Below are 15,832 nucleotides of genomic sequence, written 5' to 3'. Positions count from 1 at the left end.
TCTTTTCTTTTTTTTTTTTTTTTTAAACCTACCAGCAGATTTCTTTAAATGTTACACACTGGGCCTTTTATTTTGAGCGATGCCTCTCACAGTGAAGTAAAAGACAGATAAGAGATAAATATGCATTTAAATTTCCAGCTCACACCTCCTGTAAACACTCAGTGGTCATAACAAATGCATCTTAACAAGAGTTTAAAGCCCGAAAGGTGAATTTTTTAACTTGAACTTTTTTAACTATTTTTGCCAAATTTGGACAATTGATGTGAAAGTGGTTATTGCCAGTGTTGCCTCACTGCTCAACAACTGATTTTACATTCTCAGAAACTGTACAAGTTTCGTGTTATGCAAAATCCCCCTGACCAGTGTTGTTCTAACAATAACCTGTGTCTCTGTCCTGCCATTAAAAATCCCCAGAAGAGAGACAAGTCCATCTTTCACTTCCTTTACTGACTACACGTTTCAGAAAATATGCACAACATGCACTGATACTTCACTAGTTCCTCGTGTTGTGTTTTGCTTTTGTAAACAGAAGCTTAAAAGCGTTTGCTGGATTAATAAAAATGACATGAAGTCTGCTCTACTGGGTGAATAACCTGAAAACTAAAACTAAACCTTTAAGACAAGTCAAAGAATTTTTGGCTTTTGACCTCAACAATTCCTGGAATACAGTTTGTGTCTGTGAATCTTTTTAATACATCTGTGATGAGTCGAGATGACTTATTTCTATGAACATATACAGTATATGTATTTTAAATAGTCCTAAAAGTGTGACAATGGAAATTTAATGAAAAATCGCTACGCATATAAATGCATAAATGCCTTCACGTGGATTTACTAAGTTTCTCTTTCACATCTTACTTTGGTGCATTAAATGAGTATAAAATGAAGCAGGACATATTGGTGAGATTCAGTGATTAAAGACCCTCATGTTGCCTCTCTGCCACCCACCCTCCCCTACACCTGCCCCACCCATTGAGCTCAGTACCACAGAATATTATTTGCTATATTCAAAATACATACACACATATACATACGGTATATTATCTCTCTATTATGGCTATATTAGATAATCTATGGCTTCTTTTACACGGCTAGAGATTACAGGATTTCTAGTGTACAATTTCACCACGGCTCCATGCTGCTTCTAACAGTGATGGTCAGGAGGAAGCAAAAAAAAAAAAAAAAAGTGGACACGTGTCTCTGCTACAAGTTGGGGGGGGGGGTGGGGGGGGGGCGTTGGTGGTGGTGGGGGGGGAGGTGTACGGGGGGGTCAGAGGGGTTACAACTAGGATGGATTTCAACGTCTCCCGCTTGTACAAAAACAACGAGCTCACATCCAGAAAGTGGTCCAGTTCTGTTTCTTCCGTGTGGGCAAGGCAGTGGGCGGAGCCTGTCACAGTGGTGCATAGAAACGGCAGCGAGTGAGTGTACTGTAACTGTAACCTCCGGCGGACACGCATTGAAAATAAATGTTGGTCATTCGCAAAAAGGCCACGAAGCGGAGCCACGTCTGTTTCCCTCACAGAGGATGCTTGAAGAGGTTGTGACCCACCACGTTTGTTTGTTTGTTTGTTTGTTTGTTTGTTTGTTTGTTTGTTTCAGAGGCACGTTGCATTCACACTAGTGAAATGTCACAACAGTTGAATCTTCTGCTGCAGTTATGACGTGTACTGGAGGTAGACCAGTAAACCAGTCGTCCAGTTGACTGGACTGATTCGGGGGGGATTCTGACATCATCGGCATCAGCTCACCATTCTGGTTGACCACCAACTGGGAGGCAGGAATTATGACCAAAGGTGTCACAACTGCAATACATTAGTTTAGTGGTGTTCAACCTTAGAAAAAGATAAAACTATGCTGTTTAAGTTTGGACATTTTTCTGGATATAGAAACATTACATATGTGAAATCTTTTCTCATGAATTAATCATGATCCTACTACTAAGTTTCTTTATTTAAATAAAGGTAAATTCAACGAGCATCATTAACTTACAGGCTAAATGTTTTTACCTCGTTCAGACAATGACTGAATGAATCATTTCCTTACTGCTGCCTTAACTCTCTCCAGATCAGATGACAATGTTCAGCCCCCGCAGAGTAGTGAGACTGGAGCCAAACTGGTATTGGTCGGTGGAGAACAATGTGGCAACAAACAACAAAAACAACAAAAACAACAAAAAGCAGAACGCTGCAGACGTGTAGAGTCCATGAAGCCGCTGCCAAAACAAGTTGTGAATCTGAAGCAGCAACTTGGCGAGTTGAAAAGGTTGTGTGGTTGATTTTAAAGGGAGAAACGCAACAGGCTGTAAAACATTCATAAATGTGCTGCGTGTTTGCCCAATTGTATGACTGCACTTCTGCTGTGTTTGCCTGGAGGATTTCATTTTAACCTCTATGATGCAATGAAGACGTGTCAGCTGGAGTAAAGGGAGTCACTGCATTGTCACTCCTTCAAGCATCATCTGCAGAAGAGTCATCATGTCTGAGCAACACTGCACCAAAATAAAACTCTGAATACATTATAGCTGCAGGTAAAGAAGCTAAACATGGACTCTACAAAAACCGAATGTGAAGTTCTTTATATTTACTTTGTTGGTTTGTTTGTGGCTGACACGGTGATGCAGTGGTTGGCACTGACGCCTCACAGCAAGAAGGTCGCTGGTTCGATCCCTGTGTCTGTGTGGGTTTTCTCCAGGTTCTCCGGCTTCCTCATACGGTCCAAAACATGCAAGTCAGGCCAATTGGGATCTCTAAATTTTCCGTAGGTGTGAGTTTGAATGGTTGCATGTCTCTGTTTGTCTTACTTTGTGGCCCTGCAATAAACTGGTGACTCGTCCAGGGTGTAACCTTTGCCCCGTGACAGCTGGGAGAGGCTCCAGCAGACCCCCGCAACCCTGAGTGCAGGAGGAAGCGGATATTGAAAATTGAAAATGGATGCATGGTTTGTTTGTTTAAAAAAAAAAAACAAGTTGCCGCCTGGTTGTTTTATCAAAGTCCGTCGACGAAACAGCAAGAACAGTCAGCAAATTCAGCCATGGGATCGTCCTTACGTATCCACCTGTTAGACAGTGACGATTGTTGAGTACTCATTTGGTCTTTCAGTGAGGATTATTGATAATCTGTGGGTTTAAAGGGTCGTACTTTATACAAATAAATTATAAGGAAGATGACAAATCATGTGTTTGCTACATAATAACTGGGTTTATGAGGATTATTTTAGGCAATAATGTCAATATCAGATGCAGGCCTGCAGTGTATAGTTATAAAAATACAGCTAAAAGTGACTTAGCTTAGCGCAAAGACATCAAACAGTGCAGGGCTGGTGTGGCTGCAGAGCTATGCTAAGCTAACCAGACAGCTGAATTATCGCAGTGGGGACTGTATGTCTGACAGCAAAAGCCTCACATTAGCCATCGTCTGTCAAACAAACTCATCCCAGATGTTCCATCAGTTGGGAAAGAGGCCCCTGGTTATGTACGAAGCGTTCGGTAAACTGAATTCTGCTCTGTTCCGTCCCGCCAGAGCCTCGCCCTACCCAGGTCACGTCAGGTTGCCTGTCATCCGTGCAAGGCGCAGAAGTCGAAGTCTGCGAAGGCGGCCTGCTGCTCGGCCGAGAGGCTGAAGGACTTGGGCGGAGGCGTCAGCACCGGCTGCAGCCGCGTGAACTCACTGTCGAAGTTGCTGACGTCCGAGCACTCCTTGATGGACGGCAGGAAGGGCGGCGTAGCCGTCTTGGCGAGCAGCGCTTCCCAGTCGATGGTCTGAAAGATCGGCAAGCGGTGAAAACACTCCGCCCGCTCAACTACAACCCTCTGCTCTGAGCTCTACAGATGCAGTAGAAACTAAACAGGGTTTTGTTCATGTTATAAAAGTGACGCGAAAGCGTTTTTACCTCAAAGAATTTCTCCCCTTTAACCTCGTTGGCGTCCTTCTCTCCGGCCCCCAGTCTCTTCAAAGGATTCTTCTTCAGAAACTGCACACAGACACAAACACTGCAGCTGTTGGTTTCTTCTCAGGTAGAGGGGTTCAGTTGGGGCAACTGGGCTGGTTCTTGCCTGAAGCCCTCAACATTAAGATGACCTGGAGTGACCTGGATGGCTGTGAATCTTCAGACACATTCTTCTGATTTCTCAGTAACAGAGAACTACTACAGCTTTCCTGCAACAGTGACATTAAAGGCCTATTCAATTCTATTCTACTCTATTCTATTTCATTCTATGATCATCTCTAACTGTAACAATATGAAGCAACCTGCAGCTCCCAGTTGGATAAATGACCCACCAGTGAATCTCTCAACCGATTTCTGAAAGAATCTGAAGGCACATTAACATTTTGATTATTTCTGGCCACTGGTCACCCACAAGTTCTCAAACTTCTCCCAGAATAAATTCATCTGAATGTCAGTGGATTTAATACGTCACACAGCAATGAACTTGATGGATTATTTCACTATTTTATAATTAGTTTCAGTTATTTCAATTTTGGAGGGGATCTAAAAAGATAACAATGAATGAGTTGGGCCAGATTGCGGTTGATGTCAGTGAGAACAAGTTTCCCTGCTGTGATATAAAGTCTGAAACCTTCTGGATGATGGCGACGGCGCCGGCCGGAAGCGAGCCTGGATACTGCACGTCGTCGTTGACGATGCTGTCAAACACCTCCTCCTCGTCCTCGCCGGGGAAGGGAGACTGGAGCCAGGACAGGGGCAGGGAGAAGCCACATACGTGGCCTTAGACATGGGCAGGAAATGCAGTCGACAGGTGGTGGGTGGTGATGAACGGCAACACGGCCCCACCTCTCCCACGAGCATCTCGTAGATGAGGACGCCCATCCCCCACCAGTCCACCGCCCGGGTGTAGTTGTCGTCCGTCAGGACCTCTGGGGCCAAGAACTCAGGAGTCCCGCAGAAGGTGGAGGTTCGGTCCCCGTGGCCAATACCTGCAACGACCAAACAACTGCAATGAAGTTAATCTGTGCGGCGGCAGCTCCAATAATCATAAAACGCTGAGTTATAAGTCATGTATTGGGTGGCAAATAGGCAGCGTGACCTTCTTTACATAGTCCAAAGTCTGTGATCTTCACAAATCCATCGGCGTCCATCAACAAGTTGTCCAGCTTCAGGTCCCTGCGTGTGTGTAAAAAGGTATTGTGCAGCTATTAAACGTGGTCAATGCAGCGTCTTCAATGAAGAGATGTGCGTCGATGAGACTCACCGATAGATGATTTTATTCAGATGCAGGAACTCCAAACCCAGCACGACACACGCTGAGTAAAACCTGACAACACCGGAGGGAAATGATCCTGCTTCCGTGTGGCCAAGTCCCGGATGAATTTTGAATTTTAGAGCCACTTTTACTCGAGTGCAAACCTGGTCTGGGCCTCGGTGAACACGTCGTTGTGGATGTGGATCATGAGGTCGCCGCCCGGCAGGTACTCCATGACGAAGCAGACGTGGTCGCTGGTCTGGAAGCAGCCGTGCAGGTTGACCAGGAACGGGTGTCTGGAGGCGTTGATCATCTCGAAGATCCTCTTCTCACTCATGAGGCTGCGGAGGAGCCAAACAGGTTTCAGGTCTTCAGGACGTCAATCTCAAAATGAAATGTGCAGTGAATACAAACCGTTTCAAAGGGGAAAAAAATAATACTTCTGAAGTCTTAAACACACTTGTTTCAGAATTCAGAGGTTTGCTTTGATTAAATGGCTCGGCTGGTTTATCGACGCAGGAATCAATGAGGATCAATGAGGAACTTAAACAGAGTAAAAACAGATCTTTAAAACAAACATCAAGGCAGACAGAGATCGGCATCTTGTGATCTCTGTTGACTTCATGCGTGTAAACAAATTGGTAGGGGTTAGGTTAGAGGTTAGAGGGGCACTTCTCACTCTCATCTCGCATGCTCCGCCTCCTGCGACTCACCTGTCCACCTCGTCTCGTGTCACGATGTCTTTCTTCTTCAGGGCCTTGATGGCGTACAGCTTTCCCGTCTTTTTAAACTCTGCCAGCAGCACCTGGAAATGGATTTCAGAGGTGAAAACAAACAAAAAATAGACAAGACAATATTCGTATCAAGGCAACCTGTGGGCAAACACAACGAAAGAAAACTCTCACCTTCCCAAAGTGTCCTCGGCCCAGTACGGAAATGTATTTAAAATCGTCCAGTTGCATCCATTTGTGGGAAAATAGAAAGAAAATCAGAGTAAAGGCTGTGTGTGCTGCTTTATGTCTATCTGCAACATTTGTATTGTGTGTTTGTGTGTGTGTGTGTGTGTGTGTGTGTGTGTGTGTGTGTTTACTTCAGAGTAGACACAGGCTGATCCTCACTTCCTTCCGACTGATCCACGGACGACTGTGGAGGAAAAATTCCTGCGTCACTTTCCAAAATAATGTTAAATAATGAAATAAGAAATTCTAAATAACAAAATCAACATTCTGGAGAATAAATATTATATATATATATGAAAAACATCTCACTGAATAAACGTATTGTCAGTAAAATTATGTATTTTTTTTTAGAAGCACTGCTTCAACAGTCATGAAGAGCACATGCAGGTGAGACAGATACTTCCAGAGAGCCTGTGTGTACTCTGGTACTCTGCACTGTGTACAGCTCAGCACCGGTACCGTTTCCACATGGACTTCAGGCACAGCTGTGGGTTCGGATGCTGCGGTGGCAGTGACGGGTGCGGATGCCCGGTCGTCAGAGACGCTGAGCCTGATCTCCGGAGGATCGCTGCACAGAAAACAGAGAGCGGTGAACACGCATCCATCCACCCGTCTGTCTATCCGTCCGTCCGTCCCTCCATCAGTCTGTCTGTCTAACCTTGGCAGCGGCGAGGGCGTCCGCGGCCGCCTCACCGTGGGCCGCGGGATGTTGAGGGTCAGGAGGTCGGGCGAGGTGGCGGAGAGCGACGAGCCGAAGGTGGAGAAGGAGGAGTAGCGGGGCAGGATGCTCATCATCAGGTGGCCCCACGTGGCGAAGTTCATGTTCATCTGAGCCGCTCGCAGGAAGTTCTTCCCTGAGGGAGTTAAGACGGAATCATGGGCCAAAATCGCTGTGAGTCGAAATGAAAATGCTTCCACTTCACGCCAGTGGAGACTGATTATTATGTTGACCTCTCTCTTTGGTGAAGATGCAGCGCTGGCGTCTCAGTCTGGGCTGCCGCTCGGCAACAGTGTTGATGAAGCAGAGCTGTGGGAGATGAAAAACAGCAGGATTAGTTTTGTCCAGTTTTGTCCTGGAGGGCCTGGACGTAGCTGGACGTCACCTTGGCGTGGAGGACGCCCTGCGGCTCCAGCCTGATCTCCTGGTTGTTGTTCTGGTTGTCCATCATCTCCTCCAGCCGCAGGAAGCTGAGGGCGCACATGGTCTGCGCCTGGTGGCGCTGCAGCACGCCAACCTCCAGCTCCCGGGACTGTCAGCCATCAGAGGCAGCAGCAGGCACAAAAGAAAAAAAAAAAAAAAAAAAAAAAAAAGAAGTGCACAGTTCATGAGCACCAGCGGCGACTGACAAATGGCAACTGCAAATAGAATCCCACTCGGAGCAGTCGTGAGTCATTCTCCGGATGGCTGCGTTGTGAGCTGATTACTTTAGCTGGAATTTAAATTTAATTACTCTCTTCTCTGTTGGCCGTATTCCAACATCTCTGAAGTCTGGCACGGACATTTCAAGCTGTTCTGAACATGATCCGAGTAAGATGCACTCAATAAACCCAAATCACTGAAAGTGTTTTTTTTTGTTTTTTGTTTTTTCATTACGCCCAAGCAAGTTTTGGCTTGAAGGAATCTGTGCTCTGAATACATGCTGGTTGGATCATCTGTCCAGCAGTGACATCTGCTGGACAGAGACAGAACTGCAGCATAAAGGCGCCGCTCCAGATGTCCAGGTAGAAAAACACTTTACGCGTCTATTAACTCATATCCAAAAACCGGACGTTTAAGCTCAGTTGAAAACGACAAAATAAATAGAATCTACTAGGAAACAAAATAAGATAATGAGCTACAGATGTGTTGTTCACTGTTCACTGTTCACCAACTACAATATGAAAATAAAATAGTAAAAATAATAGTAATAGTGTATTCTGAAGTAAGAACTTAAATTTTCTATCACATAAATGTTGTGTACTAAAAAATTATGCACATTTGCATACATAATGTACATACATACATACATACATACATACATACATACATATGTATGTATGTATTTATATACACATATATAAGAATTAATGTTGCTTAAAATAAGATTTTACCAGGAAAAACAGCCCCTCTAATTATATTTATGGCTGAAGAAATGTAAACTATTATCTGTCAGTATACTTATAAACAGCATACTTGTACACTAACACACTACGTATATATTCCATACACACTGCCTGCACAAGGGCACCGTTCAGGCTCCTGCGGGTGCTGCTGTGCTATACATACACAGGGCTGTCAGCACCCACAGTGACATTGATGCTGTGTGGATGCGCACCAATGTCACACAGGTACAGTTCTTCACACTCAACCTACAAAGGGAACATATGGCCCCTGGTGGCGGGGGAGGGGCCTGGATAAAACAGCATGAGAACAACTCGCAATAAATACGTCTCCTATATGGAGAAACGCTGTGTAGACAGCATTGGGATTAATGGAATCTTGCACCTGGTTTGAAACACGTCTCATTATAATTACATTGTTATCTTCATCCATAGGTCTGTTTTTCATGTTTGATAGAATCTGTTCAAAGACTCTGGTTGGCAACGAGCAATATTTTAATTGCAACTCCAGCAGGTGTTCGGTATTATTAGACCGATCCGGATTAAACTAACAGAGACTTATCACTTCTGAGGGAGCGCGGTGAGAGGTCACGACCTCTAGTTTATCTGCAGCTCATGGTGGTGGGTCACTCACTCCACTGCAGTGGGCTTTTTTATGTTCACAGTCAAGCCCGTGGGTCAGTGAATGATGCATTTTTAGATTCAGCAACAGCACAGAGGACGGGGGAAAGTGTTACACAGCACACGCACTCAGTTTATTAATATCTACAATAATAACAATAATATGTAAATCTAATAATTAGGTTTCAGAGTGTTAGCGGCATTACTCGCTGTTGTGCAGGAGGGTGACGACGATGTTGGTTCGGGTGCTTCTGAATGAGTTTTGATTGAAGTGTGTGGCTTGTGTGCTGCTCAAGACCAGGACAAACTTGTAAAGGTTTCCATTTAGACATCTTGGATTTATTTTTTGAGAGTTCTGCGTTAATTGGGAATCTAGAGAGTTCCTGCTGGGAATGTTTAAAGACCTGAGAGAACTTCCACCGCGGTTTGAAAGAGGGGTTTTTTTGTCGTTGTTGAAAAGGACTTCCTACTGTCCACCTCGCAGGCGCTTGCGTGACTCTATGTGTTTCACTCACCCGCTCCAGCTGGAAGCAGAAGGTCTGATCCCAGCTCAGCCGGTGGGCGGCGGCCCAGCGCGTCCGGCCAACCGCTCGGCCGTCCAGGCGCAACACGGCACAAACTTCCACTGAGGAACAGAGAGGAAAAACAAGGCTGAGGCAAAAAGGTACCGACTGATTCAATATCTAGCAACTGCAGCAGCAGCAGCAGCAGCTTATTTACTGCACGATCATTATTTATTTATTTAAGCCCTTTGATTCTGCCAGAAATACATAATCATGCCTTCCAGAATATTGCTTTGTTTTCCTGTTTATAAAAAGAGTTGAATATATAACAGCATTAATTGGGTTTGTATGGTCAAAGTGAGAGGGAAGCCAGAGTTCCAAAGCAATAAAATGAAAATAAAACTAAAGCATGAAATAATAGTAACAGAATTCTAAAGAATTCTAAAAAGATGAGACAAAAAAGGAAAAAAATCAATCGAATGAAATACACAGGCTGAAGACACAAAAAAAAACATAAATTAAAATGCTAATTAGCCTTGAGTGAAATAAACTATTAAAAAAAAGAATTTAATTTAATACTCTTCATAATGAAATGGGGACATTAAACAGAGGGAAAGTTTTTCTCCATCAAATCTGTTTGTCTGGAACTGACGGTAAAATGTCAGGGCCGTTCAGCCAGTGACTTTCTCTGAAAACTACAGCATCAGTGGAATAGGACCAAATCTAGCGGAGTAATAAAATGCACAGACAGCAATATGCTGAATGACCTTTACGCAAGAGCTAAATTATTTCAAAGAGCCGTCATTCAATTTGGGTCACTGAGCTCTTTCATCGTAGATCTCAGAGTACAGCTGAAGGCTTTCAGCTTCACACCGTTTAGTTTCATCACACAATACGAGCTCGAGTTTCTTTATTCATTCTAGTATCATTTCATTGTTTGGCAATAGCTTTCAAGAGTTTTTTTCTCAAGTGAGGTAAGGGTAACGTGGAGAAATGAGTTTCAAACAAAGGACACTTCCCCCCCCCCAAGAATACAGATAAGTTCATTCTTGAAAAGCCTCGTCTCACCAGGGGGTCCCTGGGAGCTGGGAGTGGTTGGCGAGCCGTCCTCGGGCAGAATCGACTGGTTTTCCTGCTCTGCTGGAGTGTTTAGCAAATCCTCACATCCGAGAAGCCGGACTTCAAGTTTACCTTGAAGAAAGGAAAAAAAAAAAAAAAATTAAACTGATAGCATCTGATCAGCACTGTTAACGAATAATGACTAACACTGACAAAAACCTTTGTCATCTTGTTCCTGGTAATGAATCACCAAAATTAAAAGTGTCAGTATGTGTCCTGTTCATCTGCTGGCCAATAATAAAGAACAAGAAATAAAGCTCTGCGAGCGAAGCCTCCGATGGGCTCCGTCTGGAGCCTTCACATCCTCTCTCTGCTTATTATCGCCGCGGCGCAAACAGCTGCGGAGGCGAAAAAATCGCCGTCCAGAGACTTGCTCTCATTATTCCCTGCCAACAGAGCAACTCCAGGATTTGTCTCCTTGTTACATCATCAAAGGGTATTTTTTTTTTTTTTTTGACTGGCTTACAACTGCACCGTCCAAAACCAGCAGATTACACGTCCTGATTATCCGCTGCCAGAGGTCAGCGTATGCTAAACCCTGTTCAAAAATCGAGAGTCCATGATACCAACGAGAACCACCGCAGATCTACACTGAAGGAAAATTCTAATTTTGACTCTTATTTTCTCAACTCTGCATTGTTTTAAAGCCCAGAGAAGAAAATGAGTCTTCTGTGGACACAGCGTGGAACTGCGACAAGAAAACATGATGATGTGCAATGATACCAGTCAAGGATGCAGGTCTGAGGGAGAGGAAGGACGCAGAGCTGGACATCCATGGACGTCCACGGCTGGAGCCGCCGGGAGACGGGGGGTCCTCTGAGACTTCAGTGGGCCCTGCGGGCTGCAGCGAAGGCCGCTGGTTGTTTTCCTGCAGGCATTTTTCCAGGGAGTGACGCAGGAGCTGCAGCTTCTGGGAGGACTCGCGCACCCGCAGCTGAGCCTGGCGGGAAGAAAGAGTTTTTTTTGTTGTCGTGTCTGTTCCTTGCGAAGGTTCACATTCTTTGTGCTTTCAAGAACATAAAACAGATCTTTTAGCTGTTTGTCCTCCTTCAGCAATGCAAAGATTCATCTCTGCTAATCCAGTTCCTGAGGCACGGCGTAAATCATCACATCCACTGCAAATTAGCTCTTATTCGACACTTTATCCCCATTTCTCTTAACACAAATGTGCCATAAAATGAAAGCTTAACAAGAGTCCAAGACAGAATTGAGCTAATGCGACTCCACACTGTGGAAATGAGGCAAACTTGGCCAGACAGCTCAGGCAATTTTATGTGTGCTGGGAAATTAACGGGAAGAATATTAAAGTCTACGGGACAGACTGGGGAGTTGAGTCTGGGCTTCTTATGGCCTTGAAATCGTGCTGCCACTCAGTCTCATTTCATTAGATGCCTAGTCATGGATTTCCTTTGTTTTTAAATGATAGACATTAGTAACTCCCAGTTTAAAAAAAAAATCTATATTTTTGACAGGAAAATTAGTGATCTATGTTGTTGTACAATGAAACTGATGGGTCTTGATGAGTGAGTGGAGGGATGCCAGCAGCAGCGTTTATGCTCCAAACTTGGTGAAGATAATTAAGTTTAACTTTACACACTTGAGTGCACTAACAAAAAAGCCAGCATCAATTTTTTCCGCTTCCTCAAAGTGCACGTGATAACGCTGCCTCGCTCTCTCCCTCTCCCCCACCCCTGCTGCAGCTATGTCTTTTTAATGAAATTGATTGAAGCACCGCAGCACCTCAGCCAGTGCCTTCTGGTCCAGCGACGAGATTCCCTCCAGCTGCTTCACCACATCCTTGGCCAGCGCCAACGCATCCACCTCTCTCTGCATGTAGTGCCGCAGCTCGGACACGCGGGCATCCGCTGGAGTGACGAGATGAGAGACGTCTGCGAAGACGAGAGAGAGAGGGAGAGAGAGAGAGAGAGAGAGAGAGAGAGAGAGAGAGAGAGAGAGGGGTGCAGAACATTCCAGGATGAAAGAATCCTTTGCAGCGCTACGCCAAAACATCTTCACAGGGAACTATTTTTAAGTCCCAGAGTCAATAAAACAGATCTGAGTCTCCAGAGAACAGCTATATATTTAACCCTCTGTTTGCAGGCTGCTGTGAGAGCTTTGTGCTGAAGCTGGAACCCCGTTCACACATTTGGATGGATGGGAGAAATTAAAAAAAAAACAGGAGGTGTCAGAGGGCGGCGATGTGTTAGTCAGAAGCATCAGACGAGCCTTTTTTTTTTGCGATCTATAATTACTACTGAGGAAGCCAAGCAGCTACTAAGTCTTTGTCACGTGAGTCCTTTCACATCCAGCCGGAGCAGTTAGAAGAGTGGTGCATTACTCTGCCTGCACAGGAAGGAAAGACTTCCCGGTACATCACGACTTCATCAGGAATCAATAAAAGGCAAAAAGGAAGTCAGGGGTCACACAGAGGAAACGTGAGTCGAGTAACCCAGTTCAGAATTCCTCATCTCACGTTTCAGTTATTTTTTGTTTTTTTTTGTTTTCTACTGTCAGAGCCAGGAGTCGCTTTGCTCGTGTTCATTTTTCAGCAGCACACACAGCCCGTCTCTGATTCAAGCTGCCACGCCGGTTTCACTTTCTGGATTGCACAAACAACACCTACTGAGATGACAGTTGGCAGGAGGAACAGCCGGGGGAAAAAATCAAAAGATTTTTTTTTTTTTTTTTTTTACTGATTTTTCTAACAGGTTTTCTCTGTTTCGTGTCTTCAAATCACAGCTAATGTTTTCTGTCTGAAAAATTCTTTGAAGTAATTTGTTGCATTTTTTAGGGGTCATTTAAAATCAGGTAGGTACAAAATGTTTCTTGGAGCTCTTGATTTGTTGGAATTATATGGATATTCTGATATATAATAATGATATCTATCTAATGTGATAAATGACGATGCTTCTCCTTTTAATCTTATTTCTACACCTACCATTTTCATGGTGAAGTCGTCATGTGGCAGTTTGACGTTAGGGTGGGGCAGGAAGGGATCACTAATGCATATCTTTTTTCAAACACCGTTTTTCACTTCTGGTTTCCTGATCATGGACCAGCTGCCTACCCTGCGTCAAGCAGCTGTGACTGCGTGAAACACTAAGAAAATTACACAGTGCCAAACGCTACAACAGTGGAAAATGTACAAAAAAGTGGCTGCGGTTACAACTTGATGAATAATCAAACATAATTCGTTATCCAGGTTACGCACAAGGGAAAAACTAAGAGGCCGATAATATCACCAGCACGACACTTGTGAAAACACGAGACCTGAGTGTGTTGACGTGCAATGACCTTCTGAGAGGTGATGAGAGGGACTCTGACCTCCGTGTGTGAAGCTGTCCTGATGGCCATCGCTGCAGATACTTCCACCTTCTCCTCCTTCGCCGCCACCACCACCGCCAGCTTGGGTGACTTTGATAATTTGCAGCCGTATCAGCTCAATCTTGGAGCGGCTGTCCTGCAGCATCTGCTGAGCTGTGGACAACATCTGATCCTGGATAACGACATCACAATTGGGAGAGACGCCAAGTGCCCATTTCATCAATCACCACGCGTTTTTTTTTCATTGCCCACTCTACACAGGAGGAGCACATTTGTAAACAGCACACTGACTGACTGCAGCCACTCATTTATCACAGCAACAACTGGCAAAAGACGGAGAAAAGCCAGCAGTGACGGCGCTGCTCGTGCATCTCCTCTCCATTTATGAGCGAGAACAAGTGGCCGAGAAGAAAGTGAGTGAGAAAAACAAGAAACACGCTCAAATCAGACGGCGGCGGCGGCGGCGGCGGCGGCATGACTTTGCAAATCACTCACCCTGGGGTGATGCTCCCGCTCCTCACCGATGAAGGACTAATTTGTCATCCTGTGTGGAAGTAGAGTGTGCACGCGTGTGTGTGTGTGTGACTTCTCCAGTTGCAGCTGTCCACCTTCACTCTCCTTGAAACCCCCAGTTCCCCTGGTGTTGTGTGATGCTATGTGGCATTCACGCAAAAAAAAAAATCCACTCCGTGGCTGATGCGTCTCCTCCTACATCTTGAGGCGAGGACCTAACCACACCGTCTCCCCTGCTGTTTGTGTTTTGCCTCCCTGCAGACTCCACCGCAACGTCCCTTTCCCCTCTGCATCCCCATCCTCCGCTGTAACTCTCCTCCTCCTCCTCCTCCTCCTGCTCTTCGCTCCCTCCCTCTGGCTGCCTCTTTAGGAAGAGGAGGAGGATGGAGTGGGATGGGAGGAGGAGTCCTCTCTCTGCAGGAGGATGGCAGAGTTCCCTCTTTGCCTCTATGCTGCTGCTGCTGCTGCTGCTGCTGCTATTGCTCGTCTGACAGCACTGATCACCTGCTCTGGGCTCGGCATTGGCCGCTGCATGACCACATGTTTCTGTGCTGTCACCAACCAGAACACACACACACACACACACACACACACACGGGACAAGCCCGCCAGCTCTCAGCAGTTTGGTTAACCTGCTCTGGTATGAGCCTGCAGTGACAGACATTGATACCCTGCTCAGACTGGTTAAAACAAGGTTGATTTTTTTTGTGTGTTGTTTTTTCGGGAAGAATCCCAAATCTTTCGTGGACTCGTCACAATCGTGCCCACAGCACAGCTCGCCTCCTCTCCCGGCCGGCCGGCACGTTATCATAGAGATTGGCGGCGGCGGCAGCAGCCCCTCGTTGTCAGGGGCGACTGATTGAAAGCGATCACAGAGTTGCATGAAAGCGGGACACGCTTGAAAGCGCTGTGATTTCTCGCCGCAGCTTTGCAAGTTTGCCATGATCGGCTTCATCACACGTCTGCCAGCGTCAACGCTAACCCCATTTGGGAATGCGGGGAAACGACACAGCTATTTATTATTATTATTATTATTATTATTATTATTATTATTATTAATATTATTATTATTTGTATTATCATCACTATTATCTACAAGAGGTGTGTGTTGATGCGCGGCGAAGAAGTGTGTGCCGTACACTTCCGACTCAAGAACTAATCCCATTCAAAAGCTGGATGGCCGTCTTTAAAAAAAAAAACTGCTGTTCTCAATTCGGGACAAAATGGAATTAAAAGGGGCTAATTAGCAGTGACCAACAGAAAAGAGGTTCCTGCTCAAGTGATATTCAGCATCGTTTTTTTTTTTTAAGTGCGCAAGTGCGAGTCGGTCCGACAGAAGGTTTGGCGTAACATGGGGAAAAAACGCAATATTTGGCCCCAGAACGCTGGGAAAAGAATTTTGGGTAAATATAGAAATATCTTGACGTTTAGTTAACGGCGGCTGCGATTTGGGGCGCGGAGACGACGGTAAAAGGGCAAATTGGAGTCGA

At 45.2% G+C, this 15,832-nt stretch overlaps 1 protein-coding gene across 1 annotated transcript; it reads right to left on the bottom strand.

Moving 5' to 3' along the window:
* Nucleotides 1-237: 237 nt before the first annotated feature.
* On the bottom strand, nucleotides 238-15,736 carry LOC142902098 (serine/threonine-protein kinase N2-like). The gene is made up of 20 exons (XM_076046918.1): nucleotides 14,325-15,736; nucleotides 13,830-14,001; nucleotides 12,246-12,394; nucleotides 11,229-11,445; nucleotides 10,455-10,577; nucleotides 9,399-9,508; nucleotides 7,266-7,412; nucleotides 7,114-7,189; nucleotides 6,821-7,016; nucleotides 6,622-6,730; nucleotides 6,314-6,346; nucleotides 6,109-6,282; nucleotides 5,917-6,008; nucleotides 5,368-5,544; nucleotides 5,213-5,275; nucleotides 5,048-5,124; nucleotides 4,795-4,937; nucleotides 4,580-4,687; nucleotides 3,892-3,972; nucleotides 238-3,760 (listed from the first exon to the last, which is right to left on the bottom strand). Exons 2-20 carry the CDS (start codon nucleotides 13,993-13,995, stop codon nucleotides 3,557-3,559), a joined length of 2,445 nt encoding a protein of 814 aa, XP_075903033.1. The 5' UTR covers nucleotides 13,996-14,001; nucleotides 14,325-15,736; the 3' UTR covers nucleotides 238-3,556.
* Nucleotides 15,737-15,832: the final 96 nt, after the last annotated feature.

Source organism: Nelusetta ayraudi, unplaced genomic scaffold, assembly GCF_046127955.1.
Source record: "Nelusetta ayraudi isolate G7.1 ecotype Tasmania unplaced genomic scaffold, CSIRO-AGI_Nayr_v1 ptg000092l, whole genome shotgun sequence".
NCBI lineage: Eukaryota > Metazoa > Chordata > Actinopteri > Tetraodontiformes > Monacanthidae > Nelusetta > Nelusetta ayraudi.
The sequence above is the reverse complement of the archived record's forward strand: the minus strand, read 5'-3'. Positions and strand labels throughout refer to the sequence as shown.